The following is a 23,649-nucleotide window of genomic DNA, read 5'->3' on the forward strand; positions in this document are numbered from 1 at the left end:
CTTGTGCCTTTAAGTAAACCCTGACCTTGGAATGTCTTCCCTGGCAGCTCCAAGGCCATTTCTAGCCTAGTCTCCAGGCTTGAGAAGTCTGGACACCTCTGAGTGTCACTTGGGGAGGTGCATCTTTCTCCACTGCAATAATTCTCCACTAGAGATGTATTGTATGTTCCTCAGCCACTCCCAAAGCTCAGGGTTAAGAGTTTATACATGCAGAAGGGGACAGATAAGTGCGGTATTCACAGTAACAGAACTGCTTTCAGGATAGAAGGACAGCAGTAGATTTCTCACACTAACATCAGGAAAGTTCCCAGAGCCCCAAGGGCCTTTGGAGGGGGTCCTGCTGATGCTCTAACAGTGTGTCCTGCAGGGTGGCAGCTTACTCAACTGGTCCAGTTGTGTAAGCACAGGAGGACTCTAAGATGCTGACCCTCCAGATTCCCATTACTGAGAATGGTCAGACCTCATGCTTTGGACTTGAGGAAATAATTGAGTGAAACTTCCTAAAGATTAACCCAAACCCCATATACTAAATAGTATATGCTATCCTCCCAAACTCTCAGACCAGGAAACTGAAACCCAAAGACAGAGATGTGTGGCCAAGGTTCCCAATGTTGGTCAGAGACAGAGAAAGACATGGTTTTTCTGTCTTCCTGTTCAGCGTTTTCTTCATCTCATGACATTGTCTATGCTCATGAAGAAAAATATGTAGATTTCTTATTTAAGTTTTATCTTTTACAAATTTGTATTGCCATTAAAACTAAACTAAGATACTTTAGTCAGATAGAGCCAGATTCAAATTCTACCTCTGCCACTGGCCAAGTACAATAAAATAACTCCTAAGTAAATCATACCTTACTCTGGTAGCCTAGGATGCTTTCTATGGAAACAACACTTATTTCATAAGGTCATGTGAAGATTAGCTGAAATAATTTATGTATAGAGCTCAACATGATGGCTACTAGGTAATAAATACTCAATAAAAGTGAGTTAGTTTTATTTCCATTGCCATTAGTATTTTAATGAATACATAAAGGTAACTGACCATTAATACTAAAATCAGGGGTGAAAGCACTCCTCTCAATGGGCATGGTAAATTTAGATGTACATGGATGAATCACGGAAAGTTTTTAAAAGCAATTCAGGTATGTAGGGACCAGCAGGTGGCATGATGGTTAAGGCGATGGACACTCCCACATGGCCGACCACGGTTCAAGTCCCGGACCTGGTGACTTGCTTTCTCACTTTGCCTCTGTGTGTGTGTGTGTGTGTGTGTGTGTGTGTGTGTCTCCAGTCAAATTAAGATAAATGAATGAATAAAATTAAATAATTTTTTAAAGCCACTTAGATTTTTCACTTTGAAAAAAATTACTAGAGGGTGGGTGCAAGTTCCAGAGAGAGAGAGAATGAGAGACAGAGAGAGGGAGTGAAAGCACTCCTCTCAATGGGCATGGTTTTTCTGCAATCCCTTCTCCTCCATTTCTCTATTGTGCAGGGATTCTGGGCAGGTTTTTCAAGCTTCTGGGACAGAGATTCAAATTGTAGTTGGCCAAATGGAATCCAGCTCCCTTAACCAGTAGGCCACTGGATGGTCCCTAAAATTTTTCTTTTCAATGACAGAACATTTATGCATGTGAGAAAGAGAGAAAGAGAAACACACAGAGAGAGAAGCAACTTCCACAGGGCTCAGTCACATCAGGATCTCCTTCCTCCAGTTCACTAGACCACTAGGATCTGAGGCACACATGCCTTTCTGCATTCAGCCCTTTCTAAACATTACTAAATTACCATATCAGCTCATCAGAAATGCACAATAGATGCTTTTGGATGGAGATAAGATGGATAGATAAATGGATGGATGGTGCTATGGCAATGCCTGAAGTAACTACCCTTGGTTTGGATTGGATAGTGGTCCAGTTTCATGAAAAGCCTTAAAGAACAGGCCAAGGGACTGGGATACAGGGTAAAAGAGGTCTTGATCTCACAGAGCAGGTGTAGAGGAAATAAGAAGAAAAGGAAGAAGAGGCTGTGATCAGAGAGAGAAAGGGGACACTGTGAAATCCTGAAGCCACTCCTAGTAGCTCCTGATGTTGAATTTCCAGGAGCATCATGGGAATGAGTTTTGAGGTGGACAGGGGTTCTGGAGGTCCTCAAATACAAGGCGTTCTAGAAACTCTGAGCCCAGGTTATTAAATGAGTGATCCACATGGCCTCTTTGACAATTCCAACTTGGAATTAAAGTGACCTGAATGAATGTTTTAATCAATATTCAATCAAATTGCACCATGAAAGGAAAGGAGATTTCTTATATAAAACTAAATTAAATATGAAATAATAATTATACCCTGAACACAAGTATTTATTTATAATTCTTGCCTTATTTTTTTCACCTCAACAAATGTATATCGCCTTATAGGTCCTGTGTGTGCATGTGTTTGTGTGAGTGAGAGAGACAGAGAACATGCATCATACTGCTTTGTTGTCTGACCTTTTTGGTATTTTAGCCCCAGGCCAGTTTTAGAGCAACACTGGGATACTTGTGGGAATTAAATATAGCGAAATGTCACCAGCAACCAGAGACATTCCGTTCCCCCCTCCTAATCCAAATATTTGAAATTCACACCCTGAACAAAAATTCACAGTAAATTTTCGCTTAGTGAGCACGGCATTATATTTGTGCATGGGAGTTTTTATTTATCATTTCTATTCATAGTACAGGAAAAAGAGGGCTGAATGATGGGTCAGGAGATACAGCCAGCCCCCCAAATACCCCATCATCACTTGCTCTATGACTGTGAAAAAAGAATTGTGTCCAGAATGACAGTAGCAGTTAGCACTTTACAGTCTAAAATTCACCCTCAGACTATAGTTAATAATATTGTATTGTATACTTGGAATCTGCAAAGAAAATAGATCTGAAGTTTATCTTGCCAAAAAAAAAAACATGGTAACTGTGTGAAATGATGAGCAGATTAATTAGCTTGATTGTGGTCATCATTTCACAAGGTATACATATATCAAATCATCAATTGTACATTTTAAATATATGCAGTTTTTATTTGTCAATTATACCTCAGTTAAACTGGGGGGAAAAAATCACCCTCAGCTGTTAATCCTCATAACATCTACAGCAGTTGACCAGGCAGAGATTATCATCCACTGACAGATAAGAAACCAAGGCAGAATAGACAGGTGAATGACATGCAAAAGGTCACTCAGTTGTATGTGAAGAGCGAGGTCAGGCCAACAAGCATGCAGGAAAGTTATTGCCTCTCTGTTTGTGTCCCCATCCTGTGAACCCATCTCCTAGCTCCCCACAAGTAGCCCCAACAAGGTAAGGCTCTGGAAGGACATGGCAGGAGCAAATATTTGCCCACCTACTGGCATTCTGCTGGACAAGAAAGCCATGTACAAAATTATGAGGTTGGAAAAAACATTTCCTGGGCCATTTCAATTCTATACACTCCTTCATAGCCACCAGCTGTCATCACAAAGATGCCCCCAAGAGTGCAGGAAGCCTACCAAGTATGTGCCCACTCACTTTTCTAGCAAGGCCATGAATGTTTCCACAGCTGGTCCCATGCCTGTAGTTCACACCAGGCTGGGAATGGCACACTTCTCCAAATCACGTGCCCTGACACTCCTTAACAATCAATCAGGACATTGTTTTTTTCAGTGAACATAACTTCAGATACTGTTACTCAGTCACAAATTGACCTATGTGATAAAACTGGTATTTGTCCATATGTGAAGTAATTTTTAATAATCCCTATCATGCTTCCTTCAGAAAGACTAAGAGATACCAACAAAACAATAAAACCCCAGGATCAAAGAGTCCATGATGGGGCATGCAGAGCTCCAAGCCCAGAAGTCATCTGGGTGGCAAACACCCAGATGAAGAAACTGTGCCACCCCCCATCCCATGGCCTACACTGCTCCACTCCCCAGCACAGGCTGGGATCTGCCAGGGATGTGCCTGGAGAAGGCAATCATGCATTCTTTCCTTTCCCTCCCCACAGATTTGGAATAAATTGCCTCATCCAGTTTGAAGACTTTGCCAATGCCAATGCCTTCCGCCTGCTCAACAAATACCGCAACAAGTACTGCATGTTCAATGATGATATCCAAGGTAGGTTTCTACCTTCCTTGGCAAAACCACTGAGATTAACGGGAAAGCTATTAAGCTTTCCACAGTCTCACCCATGTACCAAATCGGGTGAGTGAGTGGGGAGGAGGCTGGTCGCGCATAGGAAAAAAAAATTAAACCTGGATTCAACCCATTTGACAATTCATAGCTCTGTGACACACAAATCTTTTAACTTTGCTAAGCCTCAGTTTTCTCGTCTACAAAATGGAGAGCATGGCAATTTCAAAGGTAAGCAAGAACTATGTGATTTAATATATGGGAGGAGGCCAGCAGATGGCTTGATGGTTAAGGGCACTGGACTCCCACATGATCAACTGAAGTTTGGGTCCCGGACCTGGCGGCTTGATATCTCTCTCTCTCTCTCTCACCAAATTAAAATAAGAAAACAAATAAAGTTAAATAAAATATTTTTTAATATATGGGAGAAATTCTAAACGTCATCATTTACAAGCTAGTCGAACTTGGACAAATCACTTCTCTGACCATAGTTTCATCATCTATTCCATGGGGATAATAACAAGTGCCTTGGAAGAGTACTGCAGAAATCTTAAAAGCTAATACATAGAAAAGCTAGCACATAGGACTCATCAGATCAAAATAGTGATCACCAGAAAAATGGCCTGCCCTAGCCATATCTTGTTCTTGGATTTACCAGACAGCTTATCCCCATCAGGGAGTCATGGAACTTGGCAGGGATGCGGGCTTCTCTGAATGATACCCTGAGAGATACTGGTGCCAGGGGCAGGGAACATTTCAAGAGCCAACATGAAGCCTCTTCTAGCTCAGAGTTCACTGAGTTATCAACTCTATGGCTCAGTAATATCTGAGGGCACTTGCTTCCTGCTGTGGAGGTGACAGTATCTGAAGTGGAGTGGAAATGGGTGACTTCTCAGGAATCATTTCACCTGATCAAAGAGTTCTTAGTAGGGAGTAGTGTGAGCAACTCCTAGCATTTTATAAAGTCCAAGAGAAACCTTGATGAGTCCTCATAGGTTTATATTTAAGAAATGAATTTTAGCAACCAAAATCTTTTAAAGTCAAAAATCCATGTCAGAGAAAAAGAATGAGGTGGTGGAAAATAGTGTTGGTCCTTGGGGATAAAAGACTGGCCAACTTTAGATTCTGCAGGGTTCTTCTAGAAGCCCAAAGAAGCTACAAATTTTCACTAAGTGAGTTGAGGATAGACCTAAGAGGACTCGAATCCAAGCAATAGTAGCTAAAGTGTATAGCTGCACTTAAACATCAGGCCTTATTCTGAGCATTTACACATTTAATATTATTTTACACATTTAGTATTATAGAAATACTAGCATTTCTATCTTAAAAATGAAGAAGGTTAGCCACAGAAAGAGTAAGCAACTACATAGCCAGTAAGCACAGAACTGAGATTTGGGGGCCAGTCATGTAGCCTACTGATTAAGGGAGCTGGATCCCACATAGCCAATCGCGGTTTGAATCTCAGCCCTGGAGGCTTGAAAAATACACTGGGCATGTGTGTGTGCCTGCTCAAAATTCTGACAAGATGGAGAACTAGAGGAGAAGATATTAAGCATGATCACACCTCATTGCAGGGCACCTTCCCCCTCTCTCTCTGTCTCTCTCTGGCAAGCACACACATCCTATGGCCATTTAAGAAATGAATTGAGATTTGAGCCCACACATTTGGACTCTAAATTCCAAGTTAAAAACCAACACGCCATCCTTATATTTTTTTATTACAAACCAAATGCCTTTTTTTCCTTATGGATCACATTATAGAGTATAGGAAATATGATAGATAATTCTTATTTTTTGCAGGATAACACAGTTATAGCTGATTAATATCAAAATGCATGACTTCAGTGCCTGAATAGCATGTGCCCAGAGAGAGACAGAGTGAGCCAGAAAGGGATAATGGGGTGTGGCAATCCATCCTCCCAGTTTGTCTTCACTCTGTCTCCCCCTCACTCTGATGCACAGGCTGGGGCAGGCAGTAGCTGGGCTAGCCAAGCTTCATCTATACTCTGCACAGATGGAGGAGTGCAGTTCAGGAAGACTGGCAGGAGGTAAGGAAGCATTCTCCCCTTGCCTGCCAATCACCTCACCATCTGTCCAGTGGGCAGGGATGTGACTATGGCCCTGAGGAAGCACCTGCCAGCTAGCTCCTGACCAGTTGGCTCCCCATCATGCACTCACTCATGAATCACCAGCAGGATAGCCATCCTCTGGGCCCACTGGGCTGCCAAGGCCAGAGGGTAGAGTCAGGAAACAAGTCTTTGTGGACAGCACACCTGGTGCACAGACTACAGAGGCACAGACAGCCAAGCAGCCGTATGTGTGTACATCATCATAAACACAGGTACAGGGATGCATCCAGGCCCTGGGCTCCAGCAGCTCCCATCTGCCCCTACATTGCTGCCAGAGTGTGCCTCTAAGATGAAAATATGACTGGCTATGCCACCTTCTATTCCGAAGAAAGTTCACATGCCTTCACTGAAAATATAAGACTTGGGAGAATCTCTTCTGCCCTCTGAGCCCCTTCACTTTAACTCATGACTCCCATGACTCCCTTAACAGTCATTTTGCTCTGTGTGTGAAAGTCCTGCTCACCTTTCCCATCATCCTTGCTGAGTAACTCCCACTCACTCTGCAAGATTCTACTCTAGGGCCTTCTGCTCAGGAAACATCACTCCTGTTCCCCAGGTCCGATTTAGGTACCCACCAGGGCTCCCCTCTACAAGTTCTCTTACCTCACCCTACCCAGAATGCCTGTACTGCTATCTCTGTCTCCCCACAAGATGATAAGTTTCTGGAGGCAGAAACCATGTCTTAGCTATTTTTGTCTCCAACTCCCAGCACAGGACATGGCACATTATATGCTTCATTATTAAAGAATGAATAAATGACATCTACACACAGACTGACATTCTCATAGCACACCACCCATTTGTGGGAGTGCATCTACTCTGGACACCTGCCCTGCAGTCTCTCTTGTCCAGAGCCTCATACATGTACTCACATATAAATGTACCCAACATGAGCTCATACCCAGGTGTACGTACATACTCACAGGTGTACTCCTGCATGTATACACAGGGAGCTTTGTTGCTTTTAATTAAATCAAGTTATTTACGTTCACTGGTTTTTATATCCTGCCTCAAGAGTCTATTTCACTCCAAGGCAAAACCAGGTGGGATAGGTTTCTGGATCCCAGAGCAAACAGAAGAGGAATTTCCTATCCTATTCTCAGAAATTAAAGACTGAAGCCATTGATATAGAACTCACGAGAGTAGCTGGCGAATAGTACCAGAGCAGCAGAAGCCCTATCAGAGCGCCCCAGCCTTTGATCAGCACAGCCTGATGTTTAGGAGTGGCCATATAATGAACAATAAAGAGGTGAGCATGGAGGTACACCACCCAGATCCTCCTTCACAGAAAGACTTATAACCCCAGCTGGTGGCAGGGCTGTCAGCACATTGGGCCCACTGTCCTGCCCTGCCAGAAGTATCATCACCCTTACCCAGTGATGAGGGACATAAAGGTCCAATGCAGGACTGTTTGAGCTCCACGTAGGTTTGGCTGAGGCTTTGGGGCCTTCATCTCAGTGTGGCCTCCCCCTCTGCCCTGTCCTGCTTCCTTCCCTTCCTTCCCACAAGGACACTTTTTAAAAACATCCTGAACACTATTATGTCTATGCATCTGCTTCCCAGAGGACCCAAACTGTGCCAAATAATAAAACTGTGCATGTACAGAGAACTTTTAGATTTGCAAAGTGCTTTTCATCCACACTATCTCACAAGTTCCTGGCAACACCCTGCCCCCACACTGTCCCATATCACTGAGAGAAAACTAAGGTGCAAATGGTTAAGGCTTGTCCAAGATCACACAGCAGTCAGGCACAAAGCTAGGACCAGAACCCAGTTATTTCTGACTCAGAAATCTTGACTCACAGTGATGTCCGGTTGCCTGTTGTTCCCGTGTAAGTTAGTGGAACAGGACTTCTCACCAAAAATTAAACTCTGGACCCCACATGTGGGTGTATGTCACTGCCACCAGCATCCGCTCTTGTTCTCACCTCCTCGTTGTCCCCATCCCTTCTCTGACTCCTACAGTTTCCAGGTCCAAAGATGAGGCCCAGGGGACCAGCAGTTGGCATAATGGCTATGTCACTGGACTCCCATGTAGTTGACCACGGTTCTAGTCCTGGACCCAGTGGCTTAAACTCACATTGGGAGCATGTGCATGCATGCCCAAGATCCCAAGAGGAGAAGGAAGGAGAAGGAATTGCTGCATGGCCATCCCCCCTGTGGGGTGATTTCTCGTTTTCTGTCTCTCTGTCTCTCTATTTCTGGCGAGTGCACGTGCCCTATAGCAAAAACCTCTCAAACAACAAAAAACTAATTCTGGACTCCCATGTAGTTGACCACGGTTCTAGTCCTGGACCCAGTGGCTTAAACTCACATTGGGAGCATGTGCATGCATGCCCAAGATCCCAAGAGGAGAAGGAAGGAGAAGGAATTGCTGCATGGCCATCCCCCCTGTGGGGTGATTTCTCGTTTTCTGTCTCTCTGTCTCTCTATTTCTGGCGAGTGCACGTGCCCTATAGCAAAAACCTCTCAAAAAAAAAAAAAACTAATTAATTAAAAAAAAAAAAAAAAGATGCAGCCCAGACAGGAAGGAACTTGCCCCTGTCATGAGCTGGTTAGTGATGGACCCAGGATCAGAAGCCTATGATAGGTATTGTCATTGCTAAGCGGGCGGTTCTAGTGAGAAATTTTGAAACTAATGACAATATGGAAGATTCAGCTCCTGCTAGAATTATCCCCCTTCATCTTCTAATACAAAAGAAAAATGAAATATAAGACTACATGGCCACGGTCACAAATAAGAAAGGAAGACCTCCATGTACGGAACTGAAGAGGGTTGGGAACAAGGGGGAAAGAGAGAGATAAAAGGGAAGTAATAAGGAATCAAAATGGCAAACAGAATAAAAAACCACTCCATGTGGGAGTTGGGACAGTCTCAGTCACCCCAACAGGACATGGGGACAGAGTCTCAGAATCTGCCTAGGACCCAACACAGTAGGAGCAGCAACCAAGCAGCCCACATGAACATTAGACAGGCTGAATAGCCCGCTGTGAACCCCAGCCCAGCCTCTCCTCCTCCCTGGAACAGAAGACACGGATCTGAAGTCCTCTACCTAAGCAGACTGAACTCCCTGCAGGCAGGTGCACTGCTGGAACTGTTCCCTGCCAATCCCACTGTACCATGCATCTTGGAATCACTGACCCTGTGGGGCCGGCCAAGTGGCTGGGCCGCTGGAACCCAAGGGCTTGAAGGATAAAGTGCTCCCAGAGCTCTGATGGTGTCCTCTGCTCCCACTCCAGTTCAGACTCAAAGAAAACCTCCGCCCAAGTACACTGGTCCTCGGGAGCAGGGCTGCCGAGGCACTGATTCATCACTGGCAACTTCTCAGGAATTTGGGAAAAGGCAGAGGCCTAGGTGAGTTTGTTGTTTCAGCTGGGACCAGAGAAAGAGAGGTCTGGAAGGGGAAAGGCAGTGGAAATAGTCAGGCTAGGGGACAGGCCAGCTGGATTCTTGGAAAGAAGAGCCACAAACTAGGAGCCAGGTCCAGAATGCCGCCAGCCTAATGACCACAGGCACTGCTGCCACATGCAGGCCAACCACACAGTGTGGCCAGAGACAGGAAAGCCCAGTGGGCTCACTAGCTCTGGAATATCCCATTCCACCAGCCTCCCTAGACCTGCATTGCTCTCCAGCCCTGGTACATCCCCAGGGCCAGACAGCTTGTCAGGGTGGCCGTGTGTGCTGTCAGGACATCATCACCCTCTCCCTCACACTTTGAAGTTTTAATTGTGAACCAGGGTGCTTAATGGTCAAGCATTGGACTGACAACTCTAGTTCTGAATCCACACTTCTCTAACTTGGCCATGAAACTTCCCCTGTTCTCTTCAACCTTTTCTCTCCCTAATTTCCAAAACTTTCTTTGTCCTGTGTCCTGTGTTCTGAGGCTATTCTTCAGTTTCAGGCTGCCCCAGCTCGAATGTTCATGTGGGTCTCATGTACCTGACCCTGGCACCTCTGTGACACCCCCCCCTTTTCACCTATTGCAACAGCTAAAACCCCAGAGAAGCCAAGAAGATGGTAATTATTCTCTCTGGTTCCTTCCAAATGTGGCAGAAGAGGACTAACCCCACATTCTCCAAACAGAAACTGTTTTCTAGGGAGTCCAAAAGCCCCAGATAATTCCTTTATTTCACAGAAATAGTGTTGAAATTGTCTGAATGGCCTTTTCTTGGCATTCCTACTGGGAGAATCTGAATTTTCTGAGCTTTTATGCTGGAAACTCCTTGAGCACAAAACTGTTTCACTCATCTGATAAAGCATCCGATTCAGATTCTTTCCCTTCCCTCCAATAAGCTGTTGTGGAGCATAGAAATTCCTTTAACTGTCAAATGTGACTATTAAAAGCAGAAACTACATTTTCAGCTTGTCCTTTTGTGCTATTTCCTGAACTTGCAACCTTAAGAACTCAGTTTGCAGGAAATGTAATTATGGAAAGCTCTCTCTGCAAAAGAAAATTTGTTTTTCTTTCATCACGAATGGGAACAACCAGTCACGCTTCCAGCTGCCTGTGGCATTTATGGGTACAAGCCATGTTCCAGCATGTTCCTGGACCTCTGGACTTGTCAGGGTGGTCCAGGAACTGAGCAGCAGTTCCAGGATTTTCTTTTCAAGAAGAAAAAAAGTTAAAATGCTTCCTACCTCTCCAAGGATTTTAAAATCCCTGGTACATAGCTCAAGCGTCCCCCTAAAAATAAGTTAACAATGAAGATGATAACTTTATTTGCCAAGCTTTATAATTTGGGGCTTAAGAACTGCTGCCTTTCCTCTTAAGTAATTAGGTAGCTTGCCACCTCAGAGGATGTCCTCAAAGGAGGATCCCCCAAATCAGACCAAGAAGAAATAGTCACTGATGTGACTAATGCATGTGGATCCCCAGAAGCCATGTGCAGAAAGTTTCCTAAAGGAGGGAATGATCAACAGTATCAGCTATTGCTGAGAGGTCAAGGAAGAGGAAGGCTGAAGACTGACCACTGGATTTTGTCACTGAAGGTGCTTAGTGACTTTGACAAGAGGCAGATCACTCACTTGACTGGACTGAATTTTAGGGAGTTCAAGAAGAAAGGAAATGGAGGCAGTAATTATATTCAGCTTTTCTTCCCTCTTCTTTCTTTCCTTTGATTTGCCAGATGGCACATTTGCTCACCACAGAAAGAAAGTGAGAAAGCAGCCTTCAATGGCTGCAACGGCCATGGCTGCAATCACTTCTCCATTTCTCCCTTCTTTTGTGATTTTTGGCATGCACACACGCGTGCCCAGTGTGTTTCTCACGCTACCGGGTCTGGGACTCAAACAATAAAGCTGACCGTGTAGGATTCAGCCATCTTAACTACCAAAAAGGAGGGTACGAAATAAGGTGGGAACTATATACGGTCAAGGGGAGGTTTGTTGAAGGTAGAAACTTTATGATACATTGTCTGTTCCATGCTAATCCAATGGGAATGATCCAGTAGAGAGGGAGAAATTGTGTGCAGGAAATAGAGGGGAAAATAACAAGACAAATTCCTTGAGTAGACAGAAATGATGTGCTCCAGGGTGCCAGTGGAGGTGGCGCAGCCAGAGCAGGTGTAACAGAGGGAAAGGCATGGTACACGCACATGGAAACAGAGGCTTATAGACTTGGTGGTGAGAGGACTCAGAAATTCTCTCCTGATTGGGTCTATTCCTTTTGCATCTTATTTTGTTCTTCTGAGAGGGAGAAAGGGGCACAATATACTGGAGTGCCTACTGCACAGAGTTATTAAGATTAAATGAGCAAATGCAGGTGAGCTTGTAGCACAGAGCCAAGGTCATAGTAAGAGTGATCAGTATGATAGCCACCCCTGTGCTGAAATTTGTGACTTTTTCCTATCAAATTTCCCCACATTTTGTGTTCCTCACCCCTCCCAAAGTCATAGTTGAATATTGACACCTGCTGCCTAAGTCCACTGCTTTGCCTTCACTACCACCCACCCCTCAGTTCTCCCCAAGGAGACCCGTTAGTGCCTCTCCTGCTGCCTTCAGCTCTAGTCAGATTTGCGAGACTATGAAGTGCTGGAAGCAGCACTCCAGTGGGGACTGGCCCACCCTCTCTTTCTGGCCTTAGTTTTCTCATCTATATGACTGTGGGATATCATGACCTCCAGCATCCACTTAGAACTGAATTTCTGCAGGTAAGCTCAGTTATTCGACCCTCAGGTTCTAACCCCAGAAGATATTTGATACCCCAAAAGAAAAGGCCCCGTGGAGAGCCTGGTGTCTTTGGGGATACCACCGATGGAATATCTTTAGCGCCATCTGGTGGCTTGTGTTTTGACATCACCACCTTTTAGGAGGCAGAAGCTGTCATGAAATAGATTTCCAAGGAGAAGACTTCCTCTATTCAAGGCAGTAACTAGTAACTAGGATCTAGATAAGCTGTCCAGTTCAGTGCATCTCAAATTTGAATGGGCACACAAATCACCTGGAGATCTTTTGAAATACAGATTTTGACACGATAAAACTAATAAAAGTGTGTTTTGAAGAGCAGAGAGTAAGAGAAATGGAGTTTTCTGTAGGGAGACAGAAATGAAGACGAGCTACCATAGTAAGGGGACTTTGGAGAAAACATGGACCAAAGGGTATCTGGGGTTTGGGGGGAGGGTAATATAATGCAATTCTCCTCACCACCCCTTCAAGTGATTTGAATAATTGTTTAAATTGCTTTTTCATGCTTTCTTGAATGATAGTCTGGAACTTATTTTAAATGCAATACAATGCTGAGTACAGCCATGATATAGCCTGACTTTATTCAGGTTAGATAAAAAGTAGATATAAGATAGGCCAGCCTCATAGCCTGATGGTTAAGGGAGCTGGATCCCACTTGGCCAACCATGGTTTGAATCCCAGCTCTGACAACTTGAAAAACACACCAGGCACATGTGTGTGCATGCCCAAAATCCCAACAGAGTGGAGAAATGGAGAAGGAACTGAAGCATGACCATGCCCCATTGGAGGTGCTTTCTTCTTCTCTCTGGTGAGTGCACAAGCCCTCTGGCAATTAAAAAGAACGTAGATATGGGAAAGAAGGAGTAGTTAATGGTGTCCTAGCGAGAAGCAGGAAATGCCTCATGGAAAAAAATAATTTGGGTTGAGGTTTCTTTTGTTTGTTTTGCTTTGTAGTTTATTTCTTCCATGAGAGAGAGAGAGAGAATCCCCAACAGGGTCTTGACACTGAGAACAATCTCCAACTTCAGTTTAGCCAGCCCCAGCTCAGAGGCACACACATACCTGGACTACCTAGGGATGTCTCTGAATGCCAACCCAGAACTTCCCCACGTGGGTCAGCTTCAGAGAGAGTCAAGTTTGACTGCTATACCACCATCCAACCCCCTGAGCTGAGTCTTCAGGAATAAATAATGAACTGCAAAAGGGTCCTATCACTAATGGGAGCACTATGGGCAAAGGCACAATGTGTAAAAATAAAAATACGTGGCATATTCAGGAAACAATAATGCAACAATGAGGGTTTTTATGACAGGTAGTTTGATAATATGCCATCCTTTCAACACATAAACTAACAAAAAACCTGTCATGAAAACCTCTTTAGAGTTGTCATCACACTTAAAATCAACTAATAACTTCTATCCTTACAAATAGGAAAGAACTGAGTCTCTTTTGTTAGCAATGATATCCATCCTCAGTACCAAGAGTCTGGTTCAAAATCGATGCTCAAACTTTTCTTGTAAACAGCCTGAGGTGATCTTTGAAAATGGTTCACTAGTCACTTGACCCAGAGAACCCCACAAATTCATGCAAATCAAGAGGTTAAAATCTTCGTTTTCACTTTAAGAACACACATGAAACTGCCCAAGCCATCAAGGGTATGCATATCCAAAAAGCCACCAAGTACCTGAAGGATGTCACTTTACAGAAGCAGTGTGTGCCATTACGTGGTTACAATGGTGGAGTTGGTAGATGTGCCCAGACCAAACAGTGGGGCTGGACACAAGTTCAGTGAGCTAAAAAGAGTGCTGAATTTTTGCTGCACATGCTTAAAAATACAGAGAGTAATGCTGAACTCAAGGGGTTAGATGTAGATTCTCTGGTCATTGAGCACATTCAAGTGAACAAGGCACCCAAGATGTGCTGTCCTACTTACAGAGCTCATGGACAGATTAACCCATAAATGAGTTTCCCCTGCAACATTGAGATGATCCTCACTGAAAAGGAGTAAATTGTTTCTAAACCAGAAGAGGAAGTCATACAGAAGAAAAAGATAACCCAGAAGTAACTGAAGAGACAAAAATTTATGGCACAGGAATAAAGTCAGCACAAAATAAATGTAGATAAAAGGTTTTTTTTTTTAAATTGATGCTCAATTAATAATGCAACAGTTTCAATGACCCCTGACTATTGGCTGAGTTGTAATTATCCATGCCCAAGCCTTGGTAAAGTGGGAACTCCCTGAGGCAAGGACCATGTTGGATTCATCTCTGTCATACTCAGTGCCTGGAATGTTGATGCCTGTCCGTGTGCCCTTAGTAAATGCTCAGTAAGCATTTGGGGACCCTTAGAAGGACATTAAGAAATTCCAGTAGCCCTCAGTTCTGCCTGTAGGATGCTGTGGACAGGTCAGCAGACCCCCCAAGCCTCAGCTGTGCACAGATTGGAGAGGCTGCAACCCATCTTCCAGGGAGTCTGTTCCTACTTCTCTAAGACCTGCCTTTTGATGTCCACAATGAGTGTGAACTTATTACACTCCAACTCTTTGCCATGCCTAACACATAGTTTCTAAGACAAACTAAATCCAACTCATGTTCTGGGAGAAGACCTCACCTTAGAGTCAGCAAATAATAATAATAGTAGTAGTAGTAGTAGAAGCAATGAATTATAAAAGTTGGAAAACTAGAAACAGAGGAAATAGAAAACCATTCTTTCTACCACCCTACAACCATTAGTATTTTTTATTTCCTTCTGGATTCTGTATATGTATTTCATTATAATTACATTAGGAATAAATAATGAACTGCAAAAGGGTCCTACCAATAGTGAAACAGGACCAGCAGATAGTGTAATAGTTACGTCACTGGACTCCCACATAATCGACCATGGTTCAAGTATTAGACCTAGAGGCTTAAAACTCATGCCGGGCATGTGTGCATGTGTGCCCAAAATTCCAGAGGAGAAGGGACTGCAGCATGGCCCTCTCCCCTGGGAGTGATTTCACACTTTCTGTCTCTCTATCTCTCTCTCGAGCACACACACCCTAGAGCAAAAATCTCTCTCAAAAAATTAATAAATAAATAAAAAATAATAGTGGGAGCAGCATGGGCAAGGGCACAAAGTATAAAAATACATGGCATGCTAAGGAAACAATGAATAATGCAACTAGTTGCAGAGTACATGGGGAGGTGAAGGTAGGTTGACAATATACTATCCTTTCTACACATAAACAAAAGGCCTGTCATGAAGTGTACAAAGACACTTTGGAATGTTTGTGGGGAAAATTAAAGCATATGTTTATTTTGGTGCAAAAAAGTCAAAAGTCATGCAGTTTCTTCATAATATGCATTTTTAGTAAATGTTTTGAAGACCCCCCTCAAATACTACTTAAAGTTTACTTCCTTCCAACTAAATTGGAAGGAAAATCATAGTCATATTTTAATGATTAGCAGTCCAGGCCCTAGAATTTGATTCTCTGTGTTCAAATTTTGGTTCTGTTATATGATCTTGAACAACTCAGAAAAAAACTGTGTACCTCATTGTCCAATCGTAAAATGGAGATGGTAATAATGAGGATTAAATAAATGTGCATATTTACATTAAGATCTAGAAGGCACCTAGAATACCTGATGTTAGTTAATAACTCCACTGCATTTTCTACATTGCTACAACTTCATAATGATTTTTCTTTTTAAAAAATTTGCTTCAGGGTATATGTGCTCACCAGAGGCAGGGAAGGAGAGAGAGACAAAGTAAAAACCAACCCGCGGGGGGGGGGGGTGGGGGGTTGGCCATGCCACAATCCCTTCTCCTGCATTCTCCTCTCAGGATTTTGGGTATGTTCACACATGGGTTTGGCATGTTTTTCAAGTTGCAGGGTTAAGACTCAAACTTCACAGTCAGCCACAAAAGTTCTGGCTTTCTTAAGCACCAGGGCACCAGCTGGCCTGCACTAATCATTAAGATAGATAGATAGATAGATAGATAGATGGATGATAGATTGATGATAGATATCTGTCTATCTATTTGTTGTGATCATCAAGTCACTGAATTTGAGACTTGAACTGCAGTCAGCCATGTGGGAATCCAGTGCCTTAATCACTTGCTTGCCCTAGTGATCATTTTCAGTGGCTAAAAAATACTCTCTTTGGGGGTTACACTAGCTAATTTACTTAACTTAGATGTTTAGGTTATTTCCAGTCATTCTTTATTATAAATAACACTGTCATAAATTTCCTTCATGTTTTTCCATATGTAGATCCCCAGAAGTAGAAGAATGAAGTCAAAGGAAAAAAATTTTTATGCTTTAGTCTATATTGGGAAATAGTTTTCCCAGAAAGTCTGTGGTCCTTTATAATGTACTGTATGATGGAACTTTTTACTTTTCACTGCTTTCTCACCAGCTATAGACAACATTGTGCTTTTATTTATTTTTATATATTTAATAAGCCATAAACAGTCTCATTTTAATTTCTTTTTCTTTGACAATCATAGAGGCTTAATACTGCCAATCACGATTACTATAATGTGACCCTGAATCAGCCAGGGTCTATATCAGTTGCTTTGACAGAGAAAACACAATATAAAGAATTGCTAATGATATATTAAAGAGCTGAAAAGAAACAGTAAAGATCTGCACCTACGCCTGAGTTGGAGGGAACAAAAGAAAGGAGGTGCCAGCTGGCTGATGCTGTCTCTGAGGAGCGTGCTGCGAGGCTGGTTCTCTAAGTGATAGACAACTGCAAACTGGGTTTCACTGCTACACACTGGGGCTGTAGCCTGTGGGGCTGCCAGATTTAGCAAAAACTAAATGCAAGATGCCCAGTTAAATTTCCATGTTAAATAATGAACACTTTTCCAATATTTATGGTGATATTGGAATATAGTATATTTGTACTAAAAAAAAGTGTTGCTTATTTAAAATGCAGATTTTACTAAGTGTCCTATATTTTACTGGCAAGACTTCAAGACTAGGGTAATACTGGAAAAAAGGTTTTCTACTTCTCCCCACAAATAAAGCCTTTCAGTATCCTTCTAGCGCCCCCTATTGGCAAAGACCAGCATACAATCAGTTGGCAAAGCTAATAAGAGGTTTGCAGACAAGAGGATGTTATTAAGGTGGATTTGGGGCCAGTATGTGGCATAGTGATTAAGGCACTGGACTCCCACATAGCTGACCATAGTTCGAGTCCCAGATCTGGTGACTTGAAACTTATGCCAGGCAACGTGCGCATGTGTGCCCAAATCCCCAGAGGAGAGTAGAGTAGAAGGGAGGGGAATGAGAAGGGACTGTGATGTTGCTACCCCCCAAGGTGATTTCTCACCACTTTATTTCTCTCTGGCAAGCACATACACCCTATAGCAAAAAAAAAAAAAAAAAAAAAAGTGGATTTGAAGCTGAGAAATAATTACCCAATAATTGTCCCAGGCCACCCTTTTAGGTATTCAGTATCTATATACACTGCCCAACACATTTGAACCTCCAGACAACAACAACAACAAAAACCAATTCTCACTCCAGTTTCTGTTTGGCAACCCAATTTCTAGGACCCCTTCTTCTTGGGAGCTCCGTTTTTCCTTCCCTTTCCTACAATAAACTCTCTGCCTTGCTATACCTTAAAAACAACAACAACAACAAAACGAAAAAACAAAAAACTAACAAACTGCAACTATCTTTCCTACAAATTAAGACATTCTTGTCTTCTCCCTCAAATGGGAAGCAACAAAGTTGCAATAGTTGTTTTAATTATCTCTAGAAAATGGTCCTATTATTTATCTTTAAGGATGATTATTGCTCTTAGCATCAGTCACAATCACCCTTGGAAATTCTGTTACTTTAATACTTAAGTGTAGCACTGACCTCCAAAAAAGTTTATATAAAATAAGAAGGAATTAGCTAACGTATACCATTATATGAAGTCACATATAATCAAGGAAGAATATATGCTTGCCTGCTACATGTCTGAAACCAGTCCCAAGGTCACAGTTGATCTTTATTTCCCCCCTTGAAAACTGCTATTTATTGTTTATTAAATTTGCCAGAGGGCACTAGCATTCTCCAAAGAAAGAGAGATACAGAGAGAGGAAAAATAAGAAAGTATCCCGCATGGGGAATGGTCACACCACAGTTCCTTCCCCTCCATCTCTCTTTTTGGGATTTTGGGCATGCATGCCTGTCATGTTTTTCTTTCTTTTTTGTTGCTTTTTAAAACTTTTTTTTTAAATATTTGATTGCTATATTTCATTTGGCTTATAAAGAGAATTTACCCAACATGAAATACCCTTCAGATGAGTCCAGTTGAGAATACTATACATGTTATCACCAACAGGCAATAAATCATTACAGGCCAAAGTTGATCTTTAACAGCTTCCTCAACCTCCCACCCCATGTTTTCTGATCCTGGGACAGGACCTCTGTGGCCAGGGTTCTTTACCCAGTAGAGTGACCCAAATCATTGTTTGGGGAGAATCTGATTCCTCAGGAGATTTGACTCCCCTTAGGTATAATAGTATTCATTAATATTTACTATTAACCATGAAAGTACTAAGACAACCCCAGAGGATCCTGGGGCTGCAGGAATAGTCTCTCTTGCCCCCGATTTCCCCTTGGTTGTCAGAATGAATCATCATAGCCAGAAAAGTAACCCTCTTTTTTTGCTTACTGTTTTTGTGGTCAGGTAGCAGTCTCAAATCCCAGTTCAATAGAACCACAATGTAAATTCTGAAGAAGTACTCCTTTACTGGGAACTACTCCAATCTAGTAGCACAAAGCTAAAGAGATAAAAAGCACGAAATTAGGTGAACTGGTAAGAGGACCCATTCCCACTTTTATCCCTTGATTTCCAGGCCCACTGTCGTCTGGCTATGGGAGAAATCATGCAACATACTGTTTGTTAATCAAGTCATACATTGTATCTTGTAAGACAGAATTCATCAGCTCCTAAGACTGCTGCCTCAGTTCAACTCCAATAAGTCTTCAGTTGGCCACTTTTCAGATACATTAGGCCAACTGCTCCTGAGTGCCTAAGTACACGTTAAGACTAGTAGATTACTTGATCATGAGCCTATTGCTGCACTTCTTTTAATGTGAGATGGAACAGGCATTCCAAATATCCACAGATGATGGTGCTGGCAAGAGCATAACAGACAGGGAGAGAAATCCCTATCCAGAATGTGTCCATTCCTATGAGGATAGATCTCTTTCCTATTGGTGACAGAACTTACTGTACTCTTCCTGTCATCAGATGGATGGTTCCCCCCATTTCAGGAGCTCAGTATGGTTCTCTGCCATTGATAGGTTACTCATTCAGCAGCAGCAGTTAACAGATGAGCCTTGATGAAAGGAGGACAATAAATATCCTCTATCTTTGCCACTATGGCTACTTTGCAAGTAAGTCCAGTGCGCAAACCCTGGGTGGCTGGGGAAAGAAGCTATCTGACATACATAGGTCATGCCATTTTATCCACCTGACTATTAAGAACCTGTTTTTATTGTGTCTTTTGGTGAGCTTTCATATAGGGCACATGTATCTTCATATTCCATATCTATTCCAAGAGGTCCATCCACACCCATTCCCAAGATCTCCTCATACCAATCTTGCTATTTTGTTCTTTTTTAGTCCCTAACAATCCATCTAAACCATTACCAACTGCCCATAAATCAATGTAGATCTGGCCATCTCTTGGCCCAAAATGAACCATCAAATACATCCTGTGAGGTCATATTCTTCACCATTACCCTCTAAGGCTACCTTTTATTGAGGTTGTGAATATGCAATCTGACACTGGTGAATTTATTGGGGTTGTGAATATGCAACCTGGTTGGTGCCAGTGTATCATCCAGAACAACCTGTAAGCCAACCCCAAGTTTGCTTCTCCTTGGTCAGCTGGTCTTAATTCCCAATGAGGCCTTAGATGTGATTTAAGGTAAAGAAAGTCATGCAATGGTGGCCTGAATGAGAACAAGCCTACTCATGCAACTTACTTGTCCCCCTGGACATACTCAAGGCATGTAATGATAGTATACTATCAGACACACCCAACCTTATGACTTGGTGGATAAGACGCACAGCTCAGCTCACATAGTAACTCAGTATCTCACAATTAGCCTGTATTTTCCTTTTTTAAAATGTTTTTTATCCTCTCTTCCATTAAACATACCAGTCTATGAGATTCATACTGCTTTTTTCTTCTGTTATATTTATCCTTGTCACATCACTTATGAATAATGGCAGAAGTAGTAGCACCTGCTATCTGATCCTTTCTTCCAGGCTCAAATAACAACCCAGGAGCTATTCCTTAAAAGAGGGCATGTCAGGGCCAATAGGTGGCATTGTGGTTAAGGCACTGGACTCTCACATGACCAACTGCAGTTCGAGTCCCATATATGGCAACTTTCTCTCTCTCTCTCTCTCTCTCTCTCTCTCTCTCTCTCTGTCCTATAGCAAATTAAAATAATAATTTAATTTTATAATATTTCTTTTTTTTTTTTTTAAAGAGAGATTTTGGTGTCTGTGCTCACCGGAGGGACAGAGAGAAAGCGGGAAATCACTCCTCCCCTCTAGAGAGGAATGGTCACACAGCAATCCCTTCTCCTCCATTCCCTTCTCAGGATTTTGGGCACACATGCATACATGCTGGCATGAGTTTTAAGCCACTGGGTCTGGGACTCGAACTGTGGTCATCTATGTGGGAGTCCAGTGACATAACCATTACACCATTTGCTGGTCCCAATTTTAAAATATTTCTTTAAAAAAAATAATAAAGCACATGACTTTGTTCCAAAACCTGCTTGCCTACAGGCTTGACTTCTATGAGGGCTAAGGAAAGTTACTAGTTCTCCTACAGGTTCTGGTTTGGGGAGCTTTGCCAAAGGTCTCTTAGGTATTGGGAACCCGTGGTTGGAGTTTGATCTCAGTCCACTGTTGCAGGCACAGCCTCGGTTGCTGTGGCAGGGATCCTGGCTGCTCTGCGAATCACCAAGAACAAGCTCTCCAATCATGTGTTTGTTTTCCAAGGTGCAGGTGAGGTAGGTGTCATCAGGGGTTCTCTACTATGGTTCCAGTAGGAGAATAAGGGTGGGTGCAAAAGTATCAAGAAGGGGAGGTGTTCTGGGGTTCTAAGAAGCAACAGCAGCACAGGTGAATTATGATCATAGACTGGGCCTCTTGGGAACTATAGAGGCAGAAGAAAGAAGAGGGGCTCGATTTGGTGAAGCAGCTGATAAATGCTGAGCATCTGTTTGCCCTATATCTGAACACCCACTTTTTAATGTTATCCCCTAGGCAGCCATGGGCATAGCCCACCTCCTTGTCATGGCCCTAGAGAAAGAAGGCATACCCAAGGCAGAGGCCATAAGGAAGATCTGGATGGTGGATTCCAAGGGGCTCATTGTCAAGGTACTGTCAGTCTAAAGATCTAGAAGTTTTCTGACACCTCCAGTTCCCAGGAACTGGATGGGAAGAGGGGTCAAACTGCTCAGACAGAATAGAGAACAAAAGGAAGGTACTGGCCTAAGCTCCAAAGCAAAAGATTCATCCCAAAGTAGCATTAATTTCTCTTGTCCAAAGTGTGTAAGTATGTGTATGTGTGCCCCTTCCAGCCTTACCTCTCATGGCTTCCTGCCTTGCACAAACCTCTGGGCCACACTGAATTATAATTCCCTAAATGTATCATGCTTTCTCTTCCACATCTTTGTACATTTTGTTCTTTTTCCTGAAAAGCTCTTCTCCCTTTTTCCACATGGCCACTCTCAACCCTTAACCCCTTTCCAGTTTCTTCTTTATCTTCTGATTAAGCTCAAATGTTACCTCCTTCAAGATTTCTCTGAGCATCTAGGTCTCAATTAATTTCCTATGTCCATATTCACATAGGCCTTCTTCCTTCATACATTGCACTTACCATGCTGTAAGACAATTGTCCCTCTACTTGTCTTTCTTCCCACTAGGCTATATACTCCTGATATCAATGCCCAGCACATAGCAAGCACAAAAATAATGTTTGAGGTTGGTACCAGATGGTGTAATGGTTACATCGCTGGACTCCCATGCAGTCAACCATGGTTTGAGTCTCGGACCCATTGCCTTGAAACTCAAGCCATGCCTAAAATTCCACGAGAAGAATGAAGGACAAGGGCTACCTCCCCACCCCACCCCCCACACACACCTAGAAGGGGGATTTCTCACTTTCTGTCTCTCTGTTTCTCTGTCTCCCTGGCAAGCACACATGCCCTGTAGCGAAAATCTCTCTCAAAAACTAGCTAAATAATAATAAAATATTGTTTGCAGTATGATTGAAAGAAAGAATGAGAAAAAAATGCCCAGCTTCTTACTACAATATAGCGATGGAAACAACTGGATGACCCCTTTTTTGGACTTCATTCAGTGCTCTATATACTTCAATTGCTAGAATTCCACTAAGATAAAATATCAATGAAAGACAAAAAAATTATATCAGAGATGGGGATGAGGAAGTACACGGGGCCATCAATCAAGAACAGCAGAGACCCTCAGGAGAAACTGACCTTCCTATTGCTCCACATGCAGCTGGATTACTGCTGGAAAGAAGTTTGGTCTGGAAATTCTTCCTGCCACCACATCATTCCAGAGTATAACCTGGCCACAGACATAGGCTTCTAGAGACTAACACTCTTCCTTCCTACCCATCTTTCAACATTATTTTGCTCACTCCCTCGGGTCATCCCTTCCCACAGGGAGTTCTCAAAGCTGAAATCTTCTCTCTGGTTCCCATCAGTCCAGCTGACCCAAAGGAATTGTCAGAAGTATTTGTAGCCATTTACTAGGATTCATGTCAGCCTGTCACCCACTGATATGTATTTGAAGACATGGAAGGAATCTGTGCTGGTTGGGCATACACAGCCATTGCAATTCTGTCCTGGAGCTCACCTCAGTATTATCCACAGGGAGGTTAATGACTCCTGTAAATACATTCAGATCAGTTCCTTGACCCTGAGTGGCTCAGACCCCCATCCCTCAACTGGGCCTGGGTGCTAGATATTTTGGGGCCAAGGATCTTGGTTAGCCTCAGACTTTCCTGAGAGTCTTTCCATCCTGATCCAGAAAGCCAAAATCTCACCAGCTCAGAGAAATTCCTAATGAATCCTCCATATATGGTTTGAGTTAAATAAATACATACACATGCTCACATGCACACATTAAAAATACTTAATTCTTAGATTT

At 42.8% G+C, this 23,649-nt stretch overlaps 1 protein-coding gene across 1 annotated transcript in view; it reads left to right on the forward strand.

The window, feature by feature from the left end:
• Nucleotides 1-23,649, forward strand: part of ME3 (malic enzyme 3) — a 210,821-nt gene that overhangs the window by 177,613 nt on the left and 9,559 nt on the right. Inside the window, 3 exon segments of the mRNA XM_006144919.3 lie at nt 4,017-4,126; nt 21,382-21,479; nt 21,736-21,849. Coding sequence (XP_006144981.1) covers nt 4,017-4,126; nt 21,382-21,479; nt 21,736-21,849 — 322 coding nt within the window.

This window comes from Tupaia chinensis, unplaced genomic scaffold, assembly GCF_000334495.1.
Source record: "Tupaia chinensis unplaced genomic scaffold, TupChi_1.0 Scaffold000139_1, whole genome shotgun sequence".
Classification (NCBI taxonomy): Eukaryota; Metazoa; Chordata; class Mammalia; order Scandentia; family Tupaiidae; genus Tupaia; species Tupaia belangeri.